At 36.3% G+C, this 26,971-nt stretch overlaps 1 protein-coding gene across 5 annotated transcripts in view; it reads left to right on the plus strand.

Moving 5' to 3' along the window:
• The window catches only part of KHDRBS2 (KH RNA binding domain containing, signal transduction associated 2), a 365,680-nt gene that overhangs the window by 327,669 nt on the left and 11,040 nt on the right, over positions 1–26,971 (plus strand). For 2 of the 5 annotated variants that reach the window (XM_061347850.1, XM_061347845.1), the window contains 4 exons: positions 5,432–6,982; positions 7,559–7,610; positions 15,907–16,111; positions 22,199–22,303. In XM_061347850.1, the coding sequence (XP_061203834.1) occupies positions 5,432–5,529 (98 nt within the window). In that variant the 3' untranslated portion in view covers positions 5,530–6,982; positions 7,559–7,610; positions 15,907–16,111; positions 22,199–22,303. Of the gene's footprint in view, positions 1–5,431; positions 6,983–7,558; positions 7,611–9,192; positions 9,410–15,906; positions 16,112–22,198; positions 22,304–26,971 lie in introns of all 5 variants that reach the window. The other 3 variants (XM_061347847.1, XM_061347849.1, XM_061347848.1) reach the window with 3 other exon arrangements.

The following is a 26,971-nucleotide window of genomic DNA, read 5'->3' on the forward strand; positions in this document are numbered from 1 at the left end:
TTCCCAAGTATCTGTGTGACTACTGAGGTGGTCTATATGGCTTCAGTCTTTTAAGACTATTCCTAAAGATAGATTCCTTTGTCAGGAGGCTCCCCTAGATGCTGAAAGAAAAAGGTTACTATGGAGTACTGGAACCGAGATATGAAAGAGCAACTTTGAACATCAAGTAAACTAGCATGCAGATAGATTGTTCTTCATCAAAAATCTGTGTAGAAAAACCTACTAATAATCTGCTTTCTTTTTTGGTGTGGCTGCATCTGGTGATTTTTTGGCATTATGTGATTCAGAGACTCTTCATGGTGTTGCTCCATGTAATCTTCCTTTCTCCATAATAAATATATCAACCTTTACTACAGTATAAGTGGTAGAGGCCAGTGTTTTCCCAGTAAAAGTTGTAATCTCAAAACTTTCATCTGTGTTTTACCTACAGATTCATATTTTGATGGTGGTATTACCGAACAGATATAAATAAGATGTGACCATCATCCTTCTTTGTTAAAGTTTCAAATCAAGCAAATAGATCCACCATGTTACTGGAAAAAAGAGCATAAGAGACTTGTACCATAAATTATATTTCCATTCTTGTTCTGTACCAGAAACTGTTACAGCCACAGCAGCAATTTACTTTAAGAATACTCTCACTCAAGGAAAAACAGCTTCTTCCAGTGGGTAACATAAAGTCATCTCCTACTGTATGGGTATTGCCAGAAAGACTCTACATTTATTTCACCTTTATATGAAGGTGTTTTGGTCCAGAGGTAGGGTAGGGGACTCAAATGGAACAAAAAATTGGTTTGTCTTTGTGTTGTACATTTAGTGAGTATTTTTACTACTTTAGTCGCTTTCATCTATATAAATAAAGCTTCTCCTTTTTTATCTAAATCTTACTTATCCCCAGGGCCTCTCTGCAAATGCAGTGACACTTCAGGAAAGGGTAATTGAACCTGAAGCACTTTTAGAGCAAAGTGCCATTTTTTAAAGGGTGTAATGAAACATACTGCAAAGGCAGGTTTTTTAAATTTACTATATGGAAACTGATTGCCTGTAGGAATGAGTAACCTGATTATTTAGGACTATATCATATTGGCTGTCACTTCTTTAACCCTCTAGGCAACAGCTTTCCAGTGTAGACTTTGGTTTCTTGTGGCCGTAAAACCCCTGATATTCAACAAGAGAACATTCTGAGCAGCTTCAAGAAAAAGAAAATAAATGGAGTGCACAAAAAAAAAAAAATATCACAAGTATGTTTCTTGTTCCATAGCAAGATCAGCAGGTACCAGATCTTCTCCAGAGATGTCCACTGCAAATGCATGTGAGCCTGAGCCTCTGGTCAGCTCTCCCCAAGTGTTCCCCTCACACGCCAGGCAACAAGATAAGGAAATGTAGTTGCAGAGTAGACATCTTTCAGAGAAGAAATAACTTTCAGAATTTTAACAGGCTTTTTTTGGTTTATATGTTTTCATTTTTCTGTTTTCATAGAGCATTATCTTTTCACAGAAGCAGTCTTTGATAGCTGTTTTAACCATTCAGGATTTTATTCTAGAGTCAGATAATTGTTTTCTTACTAGCCACAGAAGTCAACAGTGATTAGCAAAAATAAGATACCAACAACAAAATTATGCCCATTAAAAACCAACAGGCTCATTAACTAAAATGCTTCCATTTAATCAAACTTCTTTTCTGTTACTTCTGCTCGCTCCTGAAGTCTTTGGAATATAGGTCATTTTTTTTGCAGTTGTAGATCTGTAGCAACATTAGATACTCCAATTAGTGAGGTAAAAAATTGACAGGTATTCGGATTTTTTTTAAGGGGGCCACTATTGTTCTTTTCCTGCTAAATGAAAGTGCATATATATTGAGTTCCACTTCTTCAGGGAGAACTTTTAAAAGTCTTTAAATGTTATTTAAGAAATTAAAACAGACAGCAGCAACCTTTAAATTTCAAAGGTGAATGGCCAGAAATAATAATGCTTTCTTAACATAAACTGTGTTTTTATTCCTTTTAAAAATGAAATTTGGACAATAAGGAGGTCAGTAAGTATATAATACTTTATTTACACTAGAAGAGTAGCCGGTACATTACCAGTGTCTGACTATCATAAACCAAAACTGGGAAGAAATCTGCATTACAAAATATTAAACACTCATTGACAGCTCTGATGTAATTGAAAGGGCAAATTCACTCTTTGGTTTTGGGAAATATAGTTGATTTCACTAAAGGAGTAGCTGAAATGAGGAAATTAGTAGGCCAGTAACACCTGTACCCAGAGGAGCAAGTGAAAATCATCAGAAGATAAGAGGAAGGAAATAAGCACCCTCTCCAACCTGCATTTGAGCCCATTCACAGTTCAACATGATGCCAGCCTGTGATAACACTGTGCCTACAGAGCTTCTCTATACTAAATATCAGTAGCATTGTAGTTTTCCACCCATCCAACATTTAAGAAGAGTTCAGCTTCTCTACCATGGCCAGCAGACTGCATTCTCCTTTACCCAGGCAGACTTCCTGACCTGCCAGAGAAAAGAATTCCCATGTGGGTGGACAGTATGTGGTCCTTTCCATGTTGGGTAAGATTCCAATTTTGCAAGTTTCTGCTAATAGAATGGGGGTTTAACTTATTACTCACATACTTCCTGTGTTAGGGCTAAAAGTGTGGTATGAAGGTTTTGGAAACAGTAAACTGAAAATGTAGTATTGGCACACCATTCCATACATGTAGCTAATATGTTACCATATTGCTCCAAAATTCATTTGGCACTTGGACGATTACACATGCCTATGAAAAGAAAAATCCAAACATTTTTTTCTGTGCTTGTATCGAATGGTATCACTATTGTGTATTTGGAATTCTATACTATACTAATAGACATATTAATCAAGATGCAGAAGAGAAATAAAAACCTCTGTATTAGTTTCACTGGGGAGTCTTGTCATTTAAAGTTCATCCTAACCAAATGATATGAAGAAACTATTTAAGGAGAAACTGAACTTTAGTAAGTTATCTATAAGAAATAAGACCAAAGAAATCAAAACATGTGCTTTTTACTGAATTCTTGTTCTGCTCTAAAAGGCATATCTGTGAAGCCTTTGCTTGGAAGGAAAATGTTACTGTCACTCTAAAAACTCTTTAATAAAAGAAAATCTTTGATGTGTCTTAATAGAGATTAACATTTTTTTTCAGTTCCCTTTTACATTTAATGCAGTCATTCCATTAATCAAGTAGCTGACGATCTAAGGAAATGTAGTTTAGCCTTCATTGAAATGTGTGAGTAATACAATTTTTATTTTTAATATTCTCATATGCTAGCCTGTGTATTTCATTCTGCATAGAAAGTTCTATTCTCTTGTTTAGGTAATTCTGTTAAAAAACTGAACAAACTCTTTCAGTGCTTTGGCTGAATTGGAACAGACACTATTTAAAAGTTAGGAATCTTGTTACTGCTTTCTGGCAGTGACCTGACACTTGAAAGCCCAATCTCTCCTTCCAGTAGCGGGAATGAAATACAAGAAAAAAGAAAAATCAGCTGAAGTTGGATTTACCCTACAGGTACATCAGGAGTCAGAACTCAAGAACGTCTCTGCTTGGCCTAACAGAAAATAAATTAGAAAGTTGCATGTAACATGAAAAATGTAGTAAAAATATGTTCTTTTTGGCTATGAGGAATGAATATTTTTGTCCCTGCTCACCATAGCTAATATGTCCCATACTGGCTCACAGCTTATCCCCTTACACATGGCAGTTCAGCAGGTTTCACATTTATATTCTATAAAGATGAATTTTATTGACCTTGCTGAGCCAGGAGTACTCATTTCAATACTTTCTGGCTGAATGAGGTAGCAAAAGTCTAAACCAAGACCAGAGCAAGGAAAATGTCTTCTGAAATTTTGATTTATTCAACTGACACAAATTTTTGCATGGATCAAAGCATAAAAATTATGTATCTCTTAAAAAGTAGATACACATGGATTTTTAAATTTATGGGGGAAGAACTGAGGATGTTTCAAATCTGCAGCAGTAGCTCGAGAGTGTATGGTTCAGGTTATTACTCTGTTACCTACTTACAAAAGATATCCTATAGCCCCACTTCAGACTTAGGAAGAAGGATCTATTTTACTATAGCAATCAGGTTGTTTTGTTTTGATGATAGCAACAACAAGTATATGGTTTCGTCATCAATTTGTATCTTCCTTTTCCCTTCCCACTGGTTTCAAGTCACTTTTCAATCTTTTAAACTGCTCTCTTCTGTCTCTGTTTTTTTACACACTTTAAAAGCTATTATTTTTTGTCCTAGTATCAGAAGGCCTGATCCTTACTTTTATGTTTTACAGACATTAATATCCTAAGCATGCATGTTATACAAACATGATGATCACTAATAAAGTACAATAATACGGAAAATAACTAACATTTACCACACTGGTTTCTAAATAATTCCCATAGTTCATTACAAAGAGATAGACAGAATATCATATAACTTTAGGGGTATATAGAAGTTTTGAAACTTCCTTGTGAAGTTGCATTCTGTGACTATTGCAACACAAGTAATATTGCACTATGGTGTGATGTAAGCTAGATGATTTCTGCATTTCAGTTTTAATCACTGTGTAATCAGTTGAAGTTAGTGGAAGACAAGACCAGAAATCATTTGAGAATACACTGGTTTAGGTGAGAGTTTAAGTGGGGTTCAGCCACTGGACCACAATTGTAGGTAGTTTCCTGTTTGATGCTTTGCAATATTTAACTTCCAGAAATACCTTGTCTGTGGGGAGAGAGAAAAAAAAAATCGTAGAAGTTTTGTAAAAACAGAACTAGCCGTCCCGAGTGTATTACATTCACTAAATTTGAAAAACCATTTGAAAGATAATACAAAGTAAAAACTATTTGGCAAAACTCTTTCACTTCGTGCAGTAACATCATTTATTCATACTGTTTTTCTTCCATTATTTTCTTCCTTTTGTTCTCAAATGGAAGTAAAAAATCAAATGTATTTCTATTATCTTTTCATGATTCAGCTCCTCATCTTATGAATATACCAACTGCATTAAATGTTATTCACATTGGTGCTTTAACTTAAATGCTTGAAGCTCAAAATATCAAATAAATTCTCAGCTGCCTGCCCAGTGCAGTGATTTTTCCAGAGCTGACTTTAGTGCCACCACAGTAGGTATTCATTCTCAGCTGAAAGTGAAGGAGTAAGCCTTTTTTCATCCTGAGTTAGACAGGTTGCCTTTGTAGAGAAGTAGGTGGTTAGTTTTCTGTAAGCTTTTATGGCAGGATAAAGAAATGGATCGTAGCACTATCCTCATTTTATTTTTTTGAAGCTTTCAACCAAAACCCTCGAGAATTTTGTCAGGCATTAGCAGTGGCATCACTCTGTTCCTTCAAGTTTAGATATTTACAAAACATGTTTTTTTCTCTTCTGTTTTTAGCACAAGAAGAATGGGCTACAACCCGTTCCAGCCTAAAGGCGCCACCTCCAAGGTCAGCCAGAGGGGGTTACAGGGAACACCCCTATGGTAGATATTGAAGGTCCTCCTCATCTGTGACCTCATCTCAAAGACAATTATTAGCCTGTGGTCTTCACATAAGCAGCGACAAGACAAGTAATAGTCCATTTCTTTTCTATCCTAGGGATTACTGCTCATTATTATCCTATGTACTACTTGTATTTCCTATAACATTGGAGTGACATTGACATTAGTATTATTTTATAACACGGACTTAAAAAAACAGAGACAAAAAACGTTTGGCAAGCATTGTCTATAAACCATTCAAAGATGATGTTCTGTTGGTTGTATTCATTGCTGTGTGTAACTTAAAAAGCATGACACTGTTACAGATCTTGAGTCTCTACATACTAGCTGAGTTTTTGTTTAGGGTTGCTGAAAGACTGTAATATGATTCTTCCCCCCCCCCCCTTTTTTTTTTTGAACCAGACAATAATCAAGCTGTAGATAAGATGTTTCAACCTGTCTTCTTTAATATATGTTAGTTTAGATTAAGATGTTCAATATTAAGTTTGTAAATTTAATTTTAAATGCTGTTTTAATGGGGTTGAAAACAAGCAGCTACTGTATGTATGTAGCTAACTGAATTTGTTCAGTGTTTTAACCTGTATTTGTTAAAAAAGATCACATAAAGTTCCATGTGTAAGCTTCTCTAAATAGGAAACCATAATTTTGTCAAATATGTTTGCCATAATTTGTCAATAAAGCTGAAACCTTTTGTAACAAACTAAAATTGGAATTACTTGTTTTCTAGCTCTAAATGCCTGCTTTATTTCTTTTTCAAGAGATGCCTAAAATGTTTTTTATATAAAAATTACAAAAATGAACCCAAGCCTGTTTTAAGATTTTTTGTGTAAGACTTTAAAAGTTGTATTAATAACTTCTGGTTGTTAAATAATTTAAAAGTTAACAAACTAAACTGTTACATGAATCATGGTTAGTATCCACTAATGTATAACATGTTAATGGAAAAAAATGCTTTAGAACAATAAATGGATTTTAAACTATCCTCTAAGCTTGATCTTGCTAAACACAAACTCTGATTGACTTGTTTGTATTAGCATGTCTCTCGTGAGAATGTAATGGAGTTTAAAGAGGTAAGATTACCACTTACCACTGTTAGACTGTCTAAATGCTAGTTCTTCAACCTTTGAGTTTCCCCGCACATTAAATATCCCATTCAACATGTAAGCATTGCATAGATTCACCTATTTGTTTTCACTCAGAAGAGTGCGTTGACTGCATTTTTCGTAGTATATAGCAATTTGTCTTGATAAACAAATCATCAGTGTCACTGCCCAGTTGTTGGTACTCAACTTCAAAAACTTTATTTGTAATTTTCAGTGCTAAATATCACCGCCCTTGAAGGCAGTTTAGAGGGCTGATATTTCTTTTGAGACTATCAGACTTGATGGCTGATGATTATTAAGGAAATATGTCGCAGGACTCAAAGGATGACTAAACGTTAAACAGGTAACACTAATAGTAACTCTGTAATTTTGAGTATGCAACAGTAATGTTAAATATTCTCAGTTATTAATTTACTGATAGTTAAAAAAGTAAACCTACCAAAAGATAACAAATAGGTATATAGGCTATTAAAACAACTAATTAACATTAACTAGTGACAACAAAATTATTCTACAATATATAACCCTCAAGGTAATAAACAGAACTAAAATTAACAATAATAGTAATGCAACTCTCGCTAACAACAAATATATAACCTAAATTTTGATGAAGAAAAAAAAAAAACAACCAACCAAACATAGAAGACTTGATGGTAGGGTTGCCAAAACTGTTATTCCTTTAAATACAGTCTTTTTGTTTACAGTGGCTTTTTGTCAATGTGATTGGTTTACTTTTTTGATGAGACTAAAGTAGAGGCCTATTGCTGTTCAGTTTGTGAACAAAATCTCTTGCAGCTGGAGTTGCATGCTAGCTCTTTTTACAGTTTATAAAGCGTATCTTTTGTTATCTGACGTGTGAAAATGAATTTAGTAGGCTACATGATGGTTACATTGAGTTTATTCTGTCTCACTATTTCAGGGACTCACCCGCACTGGACAGCTAAGCAGCAGATCTGCTGAGAAGTGGTCAGGTAAGCTCTGTCACATCTCAGGTTTTTTTCCCGTTTCCTATTTTATCTGTGAATTTGTTTTTACTCACAAACAGAACTGTATGCAGCTAGACTTTTAAAATAAATAGTTCTTTCCCACAATACATCTCTGCATAGGAGCATAGTGATTAAGGTATAATGGCAATAAAACCATTTCCTTTTATATGGTATGATTACCTGCATGTATTTAGATAAAAGAAGTCTTCTCTGGCCTTTTAAGGATAAATATAAGATGGTATACTTTATGTATGGTATACTGCTCCTGCTAAGAACAAGAGCTGGTGTTTCTTAAGCACATGCCTACATTTTGGAAACAAACTAGTCACATGACATAAACAAATATTGTACTGGCTTATCTTTGCTTATGAGAATATTTATCACTACTTTGTATGAAAAAAAGTGTTTATAAAGAGACAAGAAGTTTGTTATTCTTGTGGCAAGGACATTAAAGGTATTATTGTGCAATGGCATGGATCGAGGCATATTTTTCTCTATTTCTCCGTTAAATACATTTAAACATAAAGTTGTATCTTGAATAACCTTCTTATATAGACTCGAGATTATATATTGATTGAAGACAAATGTCATTGCTGGAAGCATAAAAAAAAATTCAGCTCTTACATGACTTCATCTACTCACTCAGAAATGTCAACCTAATCACAATACAGAAAGTGTGAAGTTCTCTTCCTCTCTTGTGATTGTTAAATTAGGTGAAAGTTAATAAACAAAACGGATGATAAACAATTACAGACACATTTATTGTGCCTGCTTCTTTTCCATGAATGTGGTCTGGCTGATACAATGTTTTCCAGCTCTCAGTGTATTCAATGGTCACTTACAAACCACAAGTTGGGTTTTATTATGTTATAAAGTGCTTAATTTTCCTCTCCAGAGGATTGCTTCAAGACTCTTATAAACTGTGTTGATTTATGTGCTACAAAGACTCTACAGCACCAAAGTGATATAACAGGGCATTAAGATTTCTCTGCATATTAGTCACATCAGTGACTGAGTGCACTGCTACAGTAAAAAGCTTCCATCTACTCACATTGCATATAGTTATACAAATGTGCTTCAGTCAGTATATGTTATACTTGTACAGACCAGAAAAATACATTCCACTGTTTCATGCTGGTATAACTGTGATTATAAATCATTATACATTATAGAGTTTAGTATATGAGTGCTTCAGGAAATGCTCCTATGCCTTACTGAAACGGTTAATTGCACAAAACTGAGCAGGTCCTACCTGATGTAGGTGAGATCCAGGGCAAAGTACATAAATTTAATTTCTCACTTGTGCATCAGATTTTTGTGTGAGAGTAACTAGTGTGAACTCTCTGAGAATGGTCTCCAGTAAATACAGCTTTACCACAGAGTGTGTCCGTTAATGTTATTGTCTCAAAATCCACCTTAAAGTCATTACTTTTATAGGTTAAAAAAAAATCTCTATATATCAGTAAAATGATGCATTGTGAAATAGACAATAATTATTTAGAAAAAGCAGGTTAATAAGTCAGTGCAAGCAACTGTTTATTCAAACATTTGTTCTATTGATTTTCAGGAAATCAGTGTGAAAAATTACCCATCACTGCATGTGCTGTTCTGTGCTAACTACATATTTTACACCAGTTTCTGAAGAACTCTTGCAGTTATTCAGCTATGTCCTAACAAAAAAATCCACTTCCTTAATCTGCGAAAGAGTAACAAGAGTCTGTTTATTCTAGTTAACAGTCATCTTTAAATCTTCCGTGAAAAGCTCCCCACATCCATCAGTTCAGGTCAGTCATAATTCTGAGGTCCTGAAAACTAGTATAAAATATAAAAAGAATGAGTAAGAACAGTTTGATTTTTAAAAGAAAACGATGGTCAAACAATGCAGATTCCAAAAAGTGTTTGTTATGAATAGAATCAATGAGCCAGTTTTGAAACTGATGGTTTCTGGAGGTGGGTTGTGCAACATTTGACAGCCCACGTTGTTGAAATGGTGATTGGATAGTGGAGTGGATGGCATAGCAACAGAATCTATAGCTTTATATGTCGTACTGACACAGCTTCTTCACTTGCTGGAAATTTAGTCTGAGAGGAGGGGCCACTTTTCTCTTTCCAGCTAGAAGCAGAGTAGGAAGAAAGCTCCAAGGTGCTGAAGGCATTGTCACCTGCTGGAGCAGAACCCCCAGGGCTGCATCACCAGGGACAAGCTTCTGGAAAACAGATGAGGAAAAATGCATTACTTCTCTGGTTTGTCTAGCAGACTTGTTGCATGTGTTCAAGAGCCATTCTAACTGTAAAAAATAGATATCCCTAGAGTAGGAACCTTTATCAGAAAATGAATTATATAACTATTTCCTTCCTATACAGTTTAACTTGCACTGTTTAAACAAGAAGGTCTTAAATTTTCAAATGAATAAATGAAGAACCTGAGGAAGGTTCTGAGGAGGTTTGACCTCACCTCAAATGATATTGACAATGTTTTTCTGGCTCAATGAGGTCCTCAACCTTCATTCAGAATAACAGAGCCATAAAGTTGGAGATAATCCTTACTGCATATGCCCCATTCAGTCTATAACACAGTAATAATTACTCCATTATACTTGAACATGTTCTGACTTCTAAACCAAGGAACACTGATGTTAGTGAAAGTGAGTGAGTGCATGTAAAAGAGATCAGTGTGTCTGTGGTAGCTCTAAAAGATGTGAAGACCTGGTTACTAAGCATGGCAGGCTGGAAGAGTCTGTGTCTCCTTATTGCTAGGGAGCTGCCAGACTACAGCCAGCACTGTGACAATGAACTGAGTATCTGGAATAAGCAACCAACATACCATTAAAATCAGGATTGCGAACATATATGATATGCATCAGTTAAACACATACGACTGTATCAGTTAAAAGGCTTAACGTTTTGTCATGATAGTATGGATTTACTTCAGGAAATAGCTCAAAAGTGCAAGAAGATTAAGTAGCTTGAGAAAAATGTTCATAGTCAGAATCATAGAAGAGGTTGTAAATTCATCCTATTTGACCAGGAACTCACTTATCCCAATACCAGGACACATACATTTTTTTTGGTTCAGAAGGACAGAGTTCATTTGTAGAGGCATTTTATTGAGGTAGGAATAAAAAAAAATATTACTTAGAGGTCATAACGTTTGTACAAAAGAAGAAAGGATGGCCGTAATTAAAGATAAGTCAAAAGAATGATCATCATGTTTGTTGCTATTTCACGTCACCTCTGTTATCAACAGATGAACCAAAGTGCAAAAAGAACCCCAATTAATAAGTAAAATTACAGGAAAAACTGAAAAAATATTTGTATGCTAAACAGAAAACCAAGTCTAATGGTTTTTGCTTTCCATTAGAAACTTCAATGCACTCTGTGACCTCAGTCAGTTATTAGAACCCAAGAGTTATCAAAAAAAAAGTATACATTATCCATTTTACTGTATTGGTCTGTGGAGCCAGAACAGGCACACAGGTAACTTTCTCAGATCAATTACAGCTTCAGAGATGATCACCATCTTCCGCTCTGTTGTTAGCTAATTACATTTTTCTAGTTGTTATTATTGCTGATTGGGACCTGACTGAAACCTTTGAAATCATTAAGCCCTTCCTTTTTCTTCGGTTGATTTTGTTTCTGGTCCATAGGTTAGATGTTAACATTCATGTAGAGATGTTAAGGAAAATGACTCCCACTGAAAGATTTGCTGGTCTGTGTGGTTAATAGACAAATGAGCTTTGCTCATGAATATGCTGATATCTTTATGTGAAGACATGCTATATGCAGTATTTATTTTCTGAAACAGTGGAATTTAAAAACTGTGGCTCCCAGGAGGAGTACAGGAAAGATTTTCTGTCCTTTCACAGTCTCTGGTTGTGTAAGTAATTTATATTATAACTCAGGAAAACATTTTAAAATGGTTAAAATACACCTCTAAATCATGCTTATCTGGAACAAAGTTTTTACTCTCAAACAGAAGCAATCTCTGTCAATCTAAGCATTAGAAATGCAGATTTCTAAATTTCTACTAGAAACATGTCACTGTTTTAAATGTTTGTTCTCCTGACATAAACAGTATTGCAGGACTGTGTTTAATATTTACTGAAAGACATAAGTGCCTCCTTTCCTAAAATAATTGAATTAACACTGAAAGCTAGGATGCTTTACCAGAGAATAGCAAGATTTATTGAGAAAGCTATTTCAGGCTTTTATATTTCAAATCTGTAAATCAGAAGGAAGGTTTATTGGAGGAAGATCACACGCGTGCTGTAATAGTATAACTCATCATTCACATATTAAAAGAAAAAAAAAAACAGAAAGAAAAAGCTGTGTAGTTGATTTTGTAAATCCTGCATATGCCCAAAGAATTTTTCAACATGCTGAATAAAAATGAGCAGAACTTTCTGGTATCTTTTAGCAACATTTTGGTGCATGCGTAGGATAGTGGAAATCCTTGAGTGCCCTGATAAGAGCAGAATTCATTCTGAAAACAGTGTTCCTTGTTTCTTTGTTTTGCTGCTGTACTCTTGATTTAATTGAGGTATAGTTTCTTATTATACAGTGTTATTATAAAGCGTGAGAGTACCTTTTTATATCATGTCTGGCATTGTTCTTGCCATGCTGGATGCATTAGCTGATGATGAATGGGTTGCTCACAGGAATACAGTGAATACTTTTGTTATATGCCCTTGCATTACAGGACCTTCACACTATGTTACCATTAGCAAGTCAGAGGTGCAAACTGCTGAGTTGCTCATTTATGACTCCTGGTTTGTTTTTTTCTTCTTTGCTTCTGCACAGTAAACAGAACAAAATGTACGGGTACTTTATACTGTGATTTACTGTATTCACTTACGACTCCATGTTCATTGCTCAGCTAATAACTCATTATATTTGTTCTTGAACTTTGTAACAATCCTGTGCAAACACTGGCAAAAGTCAGTGGAAAGGTCTTTTTCTTTTTTTTTTTATTTCCCCTTTTTTTTTTTTTTTTCATCTCTTTTCCCAGAGGATCATAATTGTTCATATACCTAATCTAGCTGAAAAGACAATCAAGGACACTCTTATTCAAATAAAATACTGCTATTCTCTGCTAATACAGAACTTCAGCTTAGTATTCTCTGAGTATTTAAATGTGATAGGGTTCTTCTCATTCTGCATGGTATTTGAGCATTATATAGCTTTTTAATATCTCTGTTAGAATCATGATGTAAAGATACAAACAGCAGACAGGAATGCTCTGTTCCATTGGATTTCAGTTAAGCAAAGTAGCTTTTTGATGGAGAACTCAGTCCTGCAGATCTTACTCAGATTTCATTCACTAAAAATCCATGCTGACATCAAGGAATGAAAAGGAAATATAAAGTTCAGAATTTGATCTGCAGTTATTTTTATAATTCCAACTTCAAGCAAAACACATATCTGTTCAGGACTGGATGATGTCATTCCAGACAATGTTCTGCCTATGGGCAGTGTGAAATAACCTTGACTTAGGACGAGTACTTTAGTTGTGCTACCATCAAAACTAATTTTGCCATGTGAAAGAAAAATACTTAGTGGAAGGTACTTGCTTAGGAATGTCACTCATTCTAAATCTCAACTTAGCACCCAAGTTCGTCCATTTATGGTACTAACCACTTTGTTTTCGTGGAGTGAGGACTAACAAATAACTTTCTGAAGGAGGAGCAATACTTTTCTTTTTTCTTTACATAGTCTTTAATGACAGATTACTCGTCTTGTTTGCAGGTCTAAGGCAAAAATGGGCTGCCCACTAGACTCTGTGAAGGCCTGTGGGATAGGTCTTTCAGGGAATCTATTGCTCATTTAAAAGAAAGATAGCCGTCTGTTGTTCTAAGACCAAGAATACTGCGTAGGTCTTAAAAAGCTTGAATAGCATCTACAGAACTTAAAAAAAGTTCCTGCATAGAGCTCAAAATGCTTATTGAAGGAAGCAGGTATTTTAATCTCTTTGTAATGGAGAATTAGAAAAACAGTGTAGCTGAGTGATTTGGGAAAGGACACTCAGCAGGTTGAAGAGACATAATAAAGTGCAATTAGCAAAACAGGAGGCAACAGTAAGAATTTGCATCAGGAAATGAAACACAGGATGTATTCAGACCTGTAATTTGTTTTGAGAGCTGAACTCTTATCCATGGTGCAGGTATACTATCCTCACTTGAATTCTGCTGGACTTTACTCGGCAACTGGGTGAAGCAGCTACACTAACATGGCCATGTAGTGAGCGTACGTACGATTACAAAACTTACATTGAAAAAGCCTGTTACTGTTTTCTTTTGCATTTGTATTATAGCTGTATTTTTCTATGGCTGCATCACCTGTTGGCATTGTAAGTTTCCTATGCTGTATATCTTTGATGAACAAGAAATACATCTCTGAACACTGATAAGGGCTGGAGAATGCTAGTAATACCCAATGTCTTTACCATAGCGCTGAGTACAATAGGACTGAATCCTAAAGTCCTAAATATTTTTAAACTTTACAGAGCTGACAATTCCAGAAATAACAGAAGTTCTATTTTAGACCACTTTAGTAATAATTTTAGACTCACAGTTGTTTGGGTTTTTTCTACTTTGGAGTCTGCTTAGCCAGGCTAATGGAAATAAGACACCAGGCTTTGTAATACATATTCAACCAAAAATAACCTTAAGGATATAATTAAGCATTTAGAAAATGGGTTTGCATTTTTAATATAAAGTAATTTTTATGCCATGTTCTTCATCTGGACTTAATTTGATGACTCATTCTCCTTCACAGCTCTCTCAGAAAAAATACAAAACTCAAAAATAAGCTATACAACTTCCACCTGTCATGCTTCCATTTCTCTTTCATTTTGTTAGTGTACTATTGGCAGGGCTGGTAATACTGTCTACCATTACCATCACCAGTACTTTCTATAAATGCAGCTGTGTCCACCTTAAATTTTCCATGATAGGAGTCTGCTCAGTCCAAGGATTTTGGCCAAAATGCCAAACAGTTCAGAAAAAATACATGTCAAACCATGTTTCTGTCCTGACCAGTGTCTTTTTTCAGTCAGATGCAGAGATAGATGCTTGGGGTGCATGGTGGAGGGGTCAGAAGAAATACATAGAGCAAGTAGAAGCTCTATGTATCTATATTAGCAAATTAAACAACACCAGAATGATCTATATCAGACTTGTTTTCCCAGTGCCAGTTAACTCCACTGTCTTGCCTAATATGGTAATGTACTATTGTAGACAGCTGTGGTAATTACTATCATAGTACAGGAGCAATTCTCATAAGGGTCCCAAAAATTATGTTTTGATGCTTTCATGAAAATCTGTTTGTTTTGGAGAATATCGTCAGACATCCAAAATGTTGACTCTTGCTGACTCAGTAAACTTGCTCAGATCTATACAAAAATGTCTATATTCCCACTGATCAGAGTCATTTTCCGCTATGTGAAGTTACCTCAGTGTATGGAAAATAATTCAGAGTACCTAAGCCAGATACTCTAAAACACTGTCTGCGTATACCTTCTCTCCATTGGCTGGGTAAGGAAACTAGCTAACTAATGCATAAAAAAAAAAAAAATAATAATCCCTCCCTCTTTAGCCTAAACTTTAAAATTATTTCTTAATCCATTGCTTTTAATAAGAATTTATTTTAATTACTTTGTCATAGGCTTGATTATGTTAATATTATCAAGAAATGAAACACAACTCCAGCTCAACCTCTTCTCACAAGTTCCCATTCTCATCCATACCAGCACTCAGAATTTGCTCATGCTGAATATAATTACTCTGCTGTATTATCTGCATGAAGAGTGTTGGTGTTCATAAAATTCAGTGCAACAAACCTCCTTTTTTCTTACACTGATAAAAGCATACTCGTACTACTGTGCATAGACCATAAGCCTTCATTTTAAGTAGAAAATTGCAGGTGGAGAAAAGGTATTGAAGGGAGCTCTTCATAAATTTGTAGCATTATAATAAGATGTTAAATGAGAAAGCTGAGATAAAATTACATTACTGAAGTTATACAGTAAATTTGCCCAAAAAAGTTCAGAAAGTTAAAAACTAGAAATGTCAGTATTTAGTTTATTCCTTTTCTTCATTTTTGCTCTGTTGTGTACATTCATTATTTTAGAGATCTTTAAAAACTTTTCTGTCATTTAGACTAACCCTGTGACACAGGGATGCTGTGTGAATCTACATAAATCATTTAAGCTAAAATATTAATGTGACAACTAATTCTGTGTTCTTCATTGAATATGTCTGCCCAACTTTGTCTTGATTTTCAGCTTTTTGGAGCCTTAGGGAAGTACTGTAGCTTTTGAACGCTGTTCAGGGAATTGAGAGTGTTCGACATCATTTGCAATAAATCAGTGGGATCTGAAAGACTGTGCCTCAGGTTGGAACTCACAGCTCCAAGTTCTGGACCTGCCACTACCACCCTCTTCAGGAAATGCCAGCACTGAGAGTTACGGTGATCTTCCAGTGTATCAGGTGAGCTGTCATATTTGTCTGTATGTTTTTATTTTATGTCAAATGTGAGATAAGTCAGTTTACCTTAGTCTGAAAAAATACTATTTTTAAACTGGTTCACCTTAAGTTTGTCATTGGAAGAGAGCTCATACACTAATACCTATTATGCATGATACTTTGAGACAGGATAATTTATGTATAATATATATGTATCATTTTTATATAGCACATAATTTCTTATGCTCTCTGTGGTAATGAAATATAATATTTAATCATCTTGCTCACAGAAGTGACATATAAATAATCAAACTATATTTGTGCAATCTGTTGAACATAGAAATAGTTTTTTTAAATGCAAATATTTGGAGTAATCAACTTCCCTTGGAATGAGTTAACTCATTGAGATGCTTAGGTTAAAAATAAATTTTGCAGCTTCTGGGGTTTTTGCTCTATTCTCCATTTGTTCATCTAGAAAAATCTTAGTATCTTCATGAGCTGTTGTGAACATACACTTGCTAATATACATAAGGTTCAGTTACTGTAGCATAGTTGCTGCAAACTATAGACAATGAAAACCTGTACAAAAGTAAATATATCTACAGCAGTGGGTGTTTGCCTGGAAAACAGTAAACAAAAAAGGGTCACACCACTGTTGTTTAAGACCAGATACAAATATTTAATTCAATCTCATCCAGAATGAGTTGGGTCTTGTGGAGAGAAGGGTAGCAAGGGGTCCTGTAACTAAAGGCTATGTCTTCTTGTATATACTAAAGGACATCATCTAATTATATTAGAAAGTATAAATCTAATATTTCCTGAATCATCTAAGCTAAATTGTAGAATGGTTTGGGTTGGAAGAGACCTTAAAGATCTTTAGAAACTTTAAAGAATGTATATGGAAGTTGTATTTTTCTGTAATAAGCTTAAAAGATCCTTAAAAAGATCTTTAATAATCTTCAGTAATAAGCATTAAAGGAACTTAGAAATCTTAACATATGTGAAAGCTTTATTTTTCTGTAATAAGCTTTTTTATAGCAATATGTCTTATAATAATGCAGTTATTGCATTTAGTGATTATAAATGAGCTTGTTTCTTTAGTAAACAGCATGGGAAAAAAAAAAGACCATTTTCAGTTTTTGCGGATGATAGCTATCAACACCCCAAAGGTTTCAGCTAGCTGCCGAAAGCATTATCAATAACTAATGCAGAATTACTCTGCAACTGCACTGGCAGATTATGTGCAGTGGCATCACAAATACCTGCATCAATTCTGTATACACCATCACTTCCCATACCTCTGGTACAGCCACAGTCCTGCCTTTACTCCTTCTAACTGTACACCAGAAAGCAGACCTGAAGCTTAGTCTCCTGCACTGCAAAACATCATGAAGTCCTCTTAGAGTACTCCATTCCTTGTCATTGCATGTTCTGAAAGTGATGACATTTTTCTGTTCATGCTATTTTTCAGTTTGCTTTCTGCAAATGGCAATCAAAATTTGAACTATGCCTTGCTTTAGGTGTAGATTTTTCTCTCCAAAAAGCTCAAAGAATGTGGCCAAAAGCTATTCAAAGTAACCCATCTCTAGACTTGAGAAAATAATCAGTATAGTTTTCAAGATCCCGTCTCCTAGTCAGACCTGGAAATAAACCCTAGGTCATATTATGCGCACTCCAGTTTTAAGTAAGTAGTCTGTGAGTGAGATTATGAAATGGGTGAAAATATGTAGGGTTTTTAAGGGTTTACTTACATTATGGTTAAGTGTGTTAATGCTTTGCAACTAGTAATCTAGGGACCTTAGAAATCTTTTCCACATTATAGCACTGTGGAATAAGAAGACTGATGCCTCGATTGTTAGTTGTGGTTTCCACATAGCAAATGGAAGGGGGAAGCTGTTTACATCACACAGAATGCTACTCATCAGAACCAAAATACCTTTACTTATATCCCAGTCTCCTAAACATTGGACTACATTTCCTGAAAAGGCTTAAAAGAGAGACTTGGAAGTAGGTGATCATTTTCACTCTTTGCCTAAAGAAAATGATTTAATGTTCGTGGAAACTCAGAGGAGTGATTCCTTTTGGCTTTATAACTTCAGGTTTTAATAAGTGAAAAAGTTTTCCAGGAGGGTGGAAGACCCTACTTATCTTTCTAGAAGATGAACAGAAATCTGCAGAAGAAGAAAGGGAATTCTAATTTTTCCCCATCTTGAACAATCCAGAACTTCATACTAAAATACCAAGGTTCATCTCTTCCATGACTTCCTTTGCATTTTCTGACTTTGTTTTTCGGCTGTATAGGTATATATGTGTGTGTTTGTGTACATATCCTCAATTCAGGTCCGAAAGGAAAGGCAGTTTAGCCTCTTTTCAGGTATGTGTCAAAAATTAAATTGTGTACAGTTAAGGGAACACAAGGTTCGACACATATGCTTGTCCTTGGAGTTTGAGGTAAGCCTGTTCTGTGCCCAGTGCTCTGTTGTGGAGCAAGAGGTTGAAAAGTGGGCATAGAGAAGCACAGTCCAATGCACAAGAGCTTTGCTGTAATGGAACAGGCCATTCAAGGCCTTCACTTTGAGCTCCCCATGTGCAGCATTCACCTCAAGGAACTGGGACTATGGGGTTTCCCAGAAGTGGACTTTCTGTACTTCTGTAACTGTCTTTGCTAATTCTTTTCTCTGGTGGCTTTGTTGTTGCATTGCTTGTTTATGGAAGAAATGGGATTTGCTTAGGAGAGGAATATTCTGTTGATAACCCTCAACATTTTCAAAAGATAAAATAGAAATGCCCATTTTTAGTTGAGCAATGAAAACATACTTTTGTTTTCAGAAGTGCTGAAAGACTGCAGCTTTCACTAGCCTTAACTTAAAGTTCTCAAAAATCAAGTGTCATCACTGGCACACAATAAGATCTAAATATCCTCATCCAGAACACCTTTTTTGAACTTCTTGTCTTGCATCTTTATACAAACACTGTGGAAATTAACATAGTACAGACTTTGAGACAGCCAGCTGGTGTTAATGAAAGCCAGAGAAGTATTGAAGATGCATATATTACACTAATATTTCACTAATAGCTTGAATTGCAGCTGAAGTGAGCCTACTTTATTTTTCTAAAAGCATCCCTAATGACTGGGATATGTTGATGTACTCATGCACTACAGCAATGATCTATGAAAACAGGTAAGTAAATAAGATAAATCGTATAAGTATATGCATTTTTCTAGAGGTAGGTAGAATTAAATGTTGGAGAATATTCAGCCTGAGGCTAATAGATACAAGACACTGTGAACCGTACTAGTAATGAATACATTAAGCTGTTAGTTAATCGTAAGTGCTACTGGTGAGTTCTGTAGCTACATCTGTAACCGCTCTGCAGCATGTAGGTTTGGGTGACTAAGCTACCCTTATAACACTGATACAGAGATAATTGTTTAGTTAGTACTGAATCTAGCCATTAGGCTGTGTTGTGAACTCTCTTCTCTCAAAGTCAAATACTATTTTTAGCTTTTATTGACCTGACCAGCTGGCTTCACTCAGCATTTGTTTCCTGTCAAATGCACTTCTCCCCCTCTAAGTCTAAATTGACTGTCCAAAAAAGTTGTAGTCTCCAGACATGAAATGGAATTTTATTACTGAGGTTCACAGTGCAAATCATTGGAAGTTACATAATAATGTGAAGGGACATTTGGTTGAAAGGCTGTCAGAAGATAAAAGTGTATCAAGCTTTCCAGAGCGTTCACATTGCAACTCATGGAGTTAGATGACATTGAAAAGAGCAATTCAGTGTTTAATGCATGCACCTCTGGTGACTGTGCTTTTCCACAGCACTAGCTGTTGAAGTATCAATAATAAAGTCTGTAGCATAGAATTTAATACAGGAGTTTTCCATTAAAGGGGTTAGCTGTTGCAGTTCATAGTAACTTTCTTTCTAGCTCAGCTTAACCTGCTGAGGACACAGTACTTCGTCCTTGAGTAGGCAGGATTGCATTCATCTTACTCTTCCCACTGGAGCAGAGAAAAAGTAAAGTATGGGTACATATGGAGCAATGCACAACAAGTGAATACCTGCAACACAGGAATGTATTATTATTGCATTTATTTTTTTTAAATGTCAACCCATATTACATGAGAAATAAAAGCAAGTCTGTAACCGTCCTGAAATTCTCCTAAGTATGCAATAACACCATAAAAGATGCCTGTATTACTACTAATAATAAAACTGTAGCATTACACTAATCAAATTCAGCTGCATAATTTTCAGTGAAGAGGTGCTTATGAAACACAAAATGAACTCCAGAATGGAAGGTTCATTGCTTCCTAATCAAAAGCAGTCAGCTTTAAACACTAGCCAGTCAGGTGATAAGTTTGTCATTTCTCAGCTGGGCTCATGGAGGGAAGTTGCCAAACAGGTTTGACAGCCTTTAAACTTTGCAGAGCATTTTCTGCCTGTTTCTGAAAGTCATGTTGATCTACAAAACTCCTGAGAGGCTGGGAGGAGAGGCAGAGTAACAGCAGTGCTATTAAAATGTGTTTGCAGCAATGAATGTCAATCAGAGTTTGTGGTGTAAAAAAATGTGTAGTTCCTTAAAGGAAATTTTCACCACCCCTCAAGTCTGGTTCTTCCTTGTGTGTGTCCCGCTACTTTGGGGGACTGAGGAGTGTCAGTGATTCATTGCCTAGGTGTCAGAGAAGTGCAGGCATGCAATACGCCATTAAAAGCCAGAGATCAGGGTGTATGAATTAAAATGGGAGGCTCTGAATGAATATATTATTGCTATACACAAATAACAGTACAAGCCAGAAATCATTTACTTTCATAATTTAGGACAATGGCAGCTGTCCAAAGAAAACGTATTTACAGTAGTATTACATTGCTTTCTACAGGCTTAGTACAAAAGGGAGAGACAAAAATTAATATGTACCAAGGCAATAATAGAGAAACCTGTCTTTGAACTGTTCTTTCCTTTTAATCAGCATGAGCTCTGCTAAATAGGGGAGAGAATTATGAGTAGGTGGAGAGAACCTGTGTTACTGAGGGCAAATCACTGTCAGGGGAATAACTGAAATTTGAGCAACAGAATCTGTCCTTTGCATGACTTGGGATGAACAGTCTTCTCTGTTTTAACCCAGCATGAACACCAGTTGCAAAGCAACCAGCCTGAAGATGCTCAATCATCTTCCCCTATGCGAAGGCGGGATTTCTCCTCCTTTGGCAATTATACCATTGTCCTGGAACAATTCTCTAATGTTGACTATGTTCTTCTATTTCACATCCTCAAGTGTGGGACCTTACAGAATTTTAGTAATTTTTTGTATTGGTTGAAGTCCCATTAAGCTTCTGAGGTTCTTAAATTGTTTCTTGGAGCTTTTTATCTTGTAACTTGGGTTATAAAAGTGGCACCATAAACATTAATTGAACAGCCATTGAGCAGTATGGCTGTTTGTTTTAGGTTGGTAGAGGACATAAAGCGTCATACCCTGTGGTGGAAAACAATTAAATCTGATGATGAACATGCTATTAAATATACCATTACCAGACTTCTATGAGTTTAACTTTAGAAAATAGCAAGCAGCTGTAGCCAAAGAATGCATAAGTGATAGAAAGTCATATTTTAATTGTCATGTCATAGCCTGTTATAAATATTGTTGTTTCTAATGTATTATGCTAATGACAGTGACTAATGGTAGTCATTACCTCCATTCATTCTCATAAAAACTTTCCTCAAGAGAGGATGATCATAACTAGAATGCTGTTTAAAATTAAACTGTGTTTTTCTAAAATAGGGGACATAAAAGCCATTTAAATACCAAGAGGTTGAATAGCTAATTTGTATTGGTTTGAGTATGTTTGACAACTACAGCTGTTGTTAATTGTGCCATGAGTTTAACAGATAGTCCTTTTAGAAATGTTTTTGGCAATCTAACATGTATATACATGTCATGTCTTTGTATTGTCTCTGCAAGGTGGAATAAAAGGTGAACCTCGCAGCGAGATACCTGTGACCAGAAAAAAAAAGTCTGATGCCCCCCCTGTAGAGCCTTAATATTAAGAACATTGAATTTCCTCATCCATTTCTTATTTCAGTTATGAATTCTGCTTACTTGACAGGTACAGAGTACTTTATTATGTGCATGAACAGAAATGCTTAAATGGATGAAGCAGCTATTTACGTCTGATAGGAGCTAAGTGGGACATTAAATTAATGCCAAACAAGTGAGTGCTCATTTTAGTTTCATTATAAATGGCTGCAGCACAGCAGTAATGTGTTGACTCTCATGTGCTGACAAGTTCTATATTTCTTACAAACTTCCCTTAGAGCTCGATGTAGAAAGACAAATTCACACTCTGCATGATGAAATTAGCAGCAGATGCATTAATAATTGAGTGAGGATCTCTGGAGACACTGTAGTTTAGCAGGAGAGTTGGTGACTGGCTGATTTTAAGTAGAGGCTTCTGCCCTATATGTATACGTATGCACTTACATAAGCCCCAGGTTAAGAGACACTGTCTGTATACAGCCTTTGGTATCTCTGCTTCCTGCTTTTAGAAGACATTGTCTCTTTACATTTGGCAGGTCCAAAGCAGACTGACAAACAATAATCTGGGCAGTATGTGGCCGTCCTTCCTCTATGACTGTTCTCAAACTTACAGCCAAATTCAATAACTCCCATCTAAATTTGTCTCTAGGCAATGAGTGGAGAGACTAGTCCTGTATGCAAGACTCTTGTCATAGGCTTGCACATCTGGAGTTCCTGTACAGTTCAAACATTTTCCTGAAATGCAAAACCCAGCTTCTCTCAGAAAAGCATTATATACTATACTGCCATCTTCATTTCCATCCCTGTAAGCAAAGTTGATATCCTTTGACTGAACCATATGCATTGCAGATTCTCACATTTGGGAAAGGATGGAACTTGTGTCTTTTGGGCAGTAGCAAAATAAACAAGAGGATTGACAGAAACAAAACCTCTGCTTTTTAAAGATACCACCAAGGCCACAATGCCATTCCTAACACTTACATTGTGATCATTCCTCACACCAAGTAGCATGGTTAGAAGACATTGATAAAACAGTGTGACTTCTCATATGCAGCAGTTCTGGGGTACTGGGATTTTTACTGGGGTATTTACTGGGTTAAATCCTCATGGGTTTAAAATCAACATTTCATTGCGCTGGTGCCAAGAGAGTGATTGAATTACTTCAATAGCAATTCAAATAATCTGAGAATTTGTCCCAGTTAGAAGACTAGCAAAATTTATCACACTATTAGTAGATTAGCTCCACATAGTTGTCAGCTCTGATAACTGTCCATGCAGACGTCAGCCACTGGCTTCAAGTTGCACAGGCTGAAATGACTTCTGTGTTTTGTTTTCCTCCAGCTACAGGTTATTTCATAAATCTCAGGGTCTGGAAGACAGAAAAAATAACTTCAAAATATCTATGAGTGTATTTTGTGGAGTTTCATCAGCTAAATGAAAGCCAATTCTAATCTTAGGGTTTTTTAATATATTGCAGTATTTTGAAAAAGTATAATATGATTTAATAAAGTTGTACTGTTTTTAAAACAATACTCATTGAGATAACTAAGAAGTTGAATCCCTTCTTTTTAGATATGCAACTCTATTCAATAACAGTTGATATGTTATTTATTCAGTAAGAGTTTAGTATCACTGTTGTCCTAATCAAAATATTGTATTTGAGATCTTTTTAGTATAAGAAACATTTGAACAGTTTTTGTTGTCACTTGAAATAGGAAATAAATCCCAGCAATTCATATTGGTATAATGAAGTAATGTCTCAATCTGCTAGCCACCCTGAAATATCCTGCAAGTGACTGAGCATGCTAAAAATACCCTTTTTCCAGCACCACCTCTTTTGAGGTGCTTGAAAAAAAAAAACGTGGAAATTAAATTAGACTTACATATACATTTTTGGTGGACAGAGGTAACATTTCAGAATACTATTCTTATCGAATCATAGAATCATAGAATAGTCAGGGTTGGAAAGTACCTTAAGATCATCTAGTTCCAACCCCCCTGCCATGGACAGGGACACCTCACACTAAACTATCTCATCCAAGGCTCTGTCCAACCTGGCTTTGAACACTGCCAGGGATGGAGCATTCACAACTTCCCTAGGCAGCCCATTCCAGTGCCTCACCACCCTAACAGGAAAGAACTTCCTCCTTACTTCCAATCTAAACTTCCCCTGTTTAAATTTGAACCCATTACCCCTTGTCCTACCACTACAGTCCCTAATGAAGAGTTCATCCCCAGCATCCTTGTAGGCCCCCTTCAGATACTGGAAGGCTGCTATGAGGTCTCCATGCAGCCCTCTCCAGCCTGAACAGCCCCAACTTTCTCAGCCGATCTTCATATAGGAGGTGCTCCAGTCCCCTGATCATCCTCGTGGCCCTCCTCTGGACTTGTTCCAACGGTTCCATGTCCTTTTTATGTTGAGGACACCAGAACTGTACACAATACTCCAACTGAGGTCTCACAAGAGCAGAATAAAGGGGCAGGATCACCTCCTTTGACCTGCTGGTCACACTCCTTTTGCTGCAGCCCAGGATACGGTTGGCTTTATGGGCTACGAGCACACACTGAAGCTGGCTCATGTTCATTTTCTCATCGACCAGCACCCCCAAGTCCTTCTCCACAGGGCTGCTCTGAATCTTTTCTCTGTCCAACCTGTAGCTGTGCATGGGATTGCTCCGACCCAGCTGTAGGACCTTGCACTTGTCATGGTTAAACTTCATGAGGTTGGCATCAGCCCACCCCACAAGCATGTCAAGGTCCCTCTGGATGTCATTCCTTCCCTCCAGCTTACCAACCGAACCACACAGCTTGGTGTCATTGGCAAACTTGCTGAGGGAACACTCAATCCCACTGTCCATGTCAGCGACGAAGATGTTGAACAAGACTGGTCCCAACACCGATCCCTGAGGGACACCACTCGTTACCGGTCTCCAGCCGGACATTGAGCCATTGACCGCAACTCTTTGCGTGTAGCCATCCAGCCATCAAGTTCTTCATTTGATTCAAACATGTATAACACATTTCACTTCTGTTAAAAAAAATAATGTTACCATCATCTCGTTTTTTAAGGAAAAAAATAAATAACTCAAACAAGGTTATGTACTGCTGGATGAGAAGGATATACATGAGTAACATGAACGAAAGAAAAATATCTAAACTGCATTGATGGGAATGGGGAAGTGAAGTTAACTATGTCATTAGCTATAGCTTTATGTTTCACATCTCTGTACAGTGGGTTTAATCCTCTTAACAGCTTTCCATTCATTCTGTTATTGCTGTGGAACAGGATTCTAAGTCTTCTCCAGGTTAGTCATGAATATTATGCAATCCAATAACTTTTGTCTTTTGTTAGGATATACAAGGCACAACAGAGGTGCCCCTGTTTATACTTAACTTGTGAAGTAATCACCAAATTCCACAGATGCAGGCAGTTATCACTCCTGTAGAAGCAAAGAGATATTTCTAGAGTATGAATAAAGCAATGGGTTTTATCCATTTTTTTTTTTCAGGTCCTTGGATATTCAAAACAGCAAAGCAAATTAAAAGAGACCCTTCTCTTTTGCTGTCATGGTAATTTTGCACTTAACATATGAGGATTTGTTAATATAAAAGCTATTTAGTAAGACTTGGAGTGATTTTCTTACAGGACTGTCTTCAAAAGTAGCAATAAATGTTGCATATCAAATTACAACTTTCCTTGACATGTGGCTTTGTTAAAAAAAAAAAAAAAGACATACTGAACACCAGATTTTTCTTTGGTGACTTCAATGAGTGGTAATCCACTTAAAAGTGAAAAGATGATTTTCTAATTGCCAGCCCACTAAGCTCAGAGTGAAGATCAAGTGGCTACATTTTGGTTTATGCCTCATCACTAATATTGATACTTCTTCAGGCCAGGATAGTTTTTTTACCTTGTAAGTTCAGAACCATCTCATCATCATACTTTTCCTCAGTTGCCCCTTTGTCTTATTATGTCTCTCCTGACTTGTTGTCCAGGTATTGTTTAGATGCACCACTGGAACAAGTTGGCAAGTCTGTTGGTACTCCATTTGTGTATCTGTACTTCATAGAAATTTTCAGAAGAATAAATCGTACCTTAGAATTGATACATGAAATGGGGGGGGGGGGGGGGAACAACCAACCACCTTTTTTTACATTTTTTTCTGATCTTGAACACAGCTGTGGAGAAACTGGTAAATGCTGCATCCTCCATAAGCACTCTGCTGAGCACGAGCTCTCGGAATAGCCAACACAGCTGTAGCAGAGCAAGCTGTTACAGCAGCAAATTATTGCTGCTAGAAACTGGACAGAATATCACTTCTTTCCTTGGGAGCTCTTGAGCTGGCAGGGCTAAAAATTCAACACAGTCCCAACAGAATGTATTTGATTTCTTTCTAGCTTGCCCTAAGGGCAAGGGCAAGTGTTTCCATATATTCTCTGTAAACCTTCTTTGAATTTGACAAAGCCAATGGGATGCCAAGTACATGGAGTGATCCAAGCTTTTGTATGAAATGATAACCCATCATTCATCTCAGCATCACCTCATTCTTACCAATTCATCTCAGTTCATCTTGTTCTTCTGCTGCTATTTGAGAAAATAGGACCTATTTTTCAAATATCCCATGTGAGAAGGGCAGCCTCTTCTGATCACAGAAAAGTGTATATTTACCAGCTTCTTCTGCCATGGTCTTCATGAGTTCTCTAACATGTCTTAATCCAACTAGTGTTGTCACCTTTCTTGTTTTCCTTCTGTCTTCCTGCTAGCGCATAAGATGGCTGCTGACTGTAATTAAAATGTCTGGTTTGAACGTCACTTTGCAGACGTGTCTAAAATTGAGCAATA

Source organism: Neopsephotus bourkii, unplaced genomic scaffold, assembly GCF_033783945.1.
Source record: "Neopsephotus bourkii isolate Nb327-2 ecotype Australia unplaced genomic scaffold, CSIRO-AGI_Nbou_v1 NB_330, whole genome shotgun sequence".
In the NCBI taxonomy this organism is placed as follows: domain Eukaryota; kingdom Metazoa; phylum Chordata; class Aves; order Psittaciformes; family Psittacidae; genus Neopsephotus; species Neopsephotus bourkii.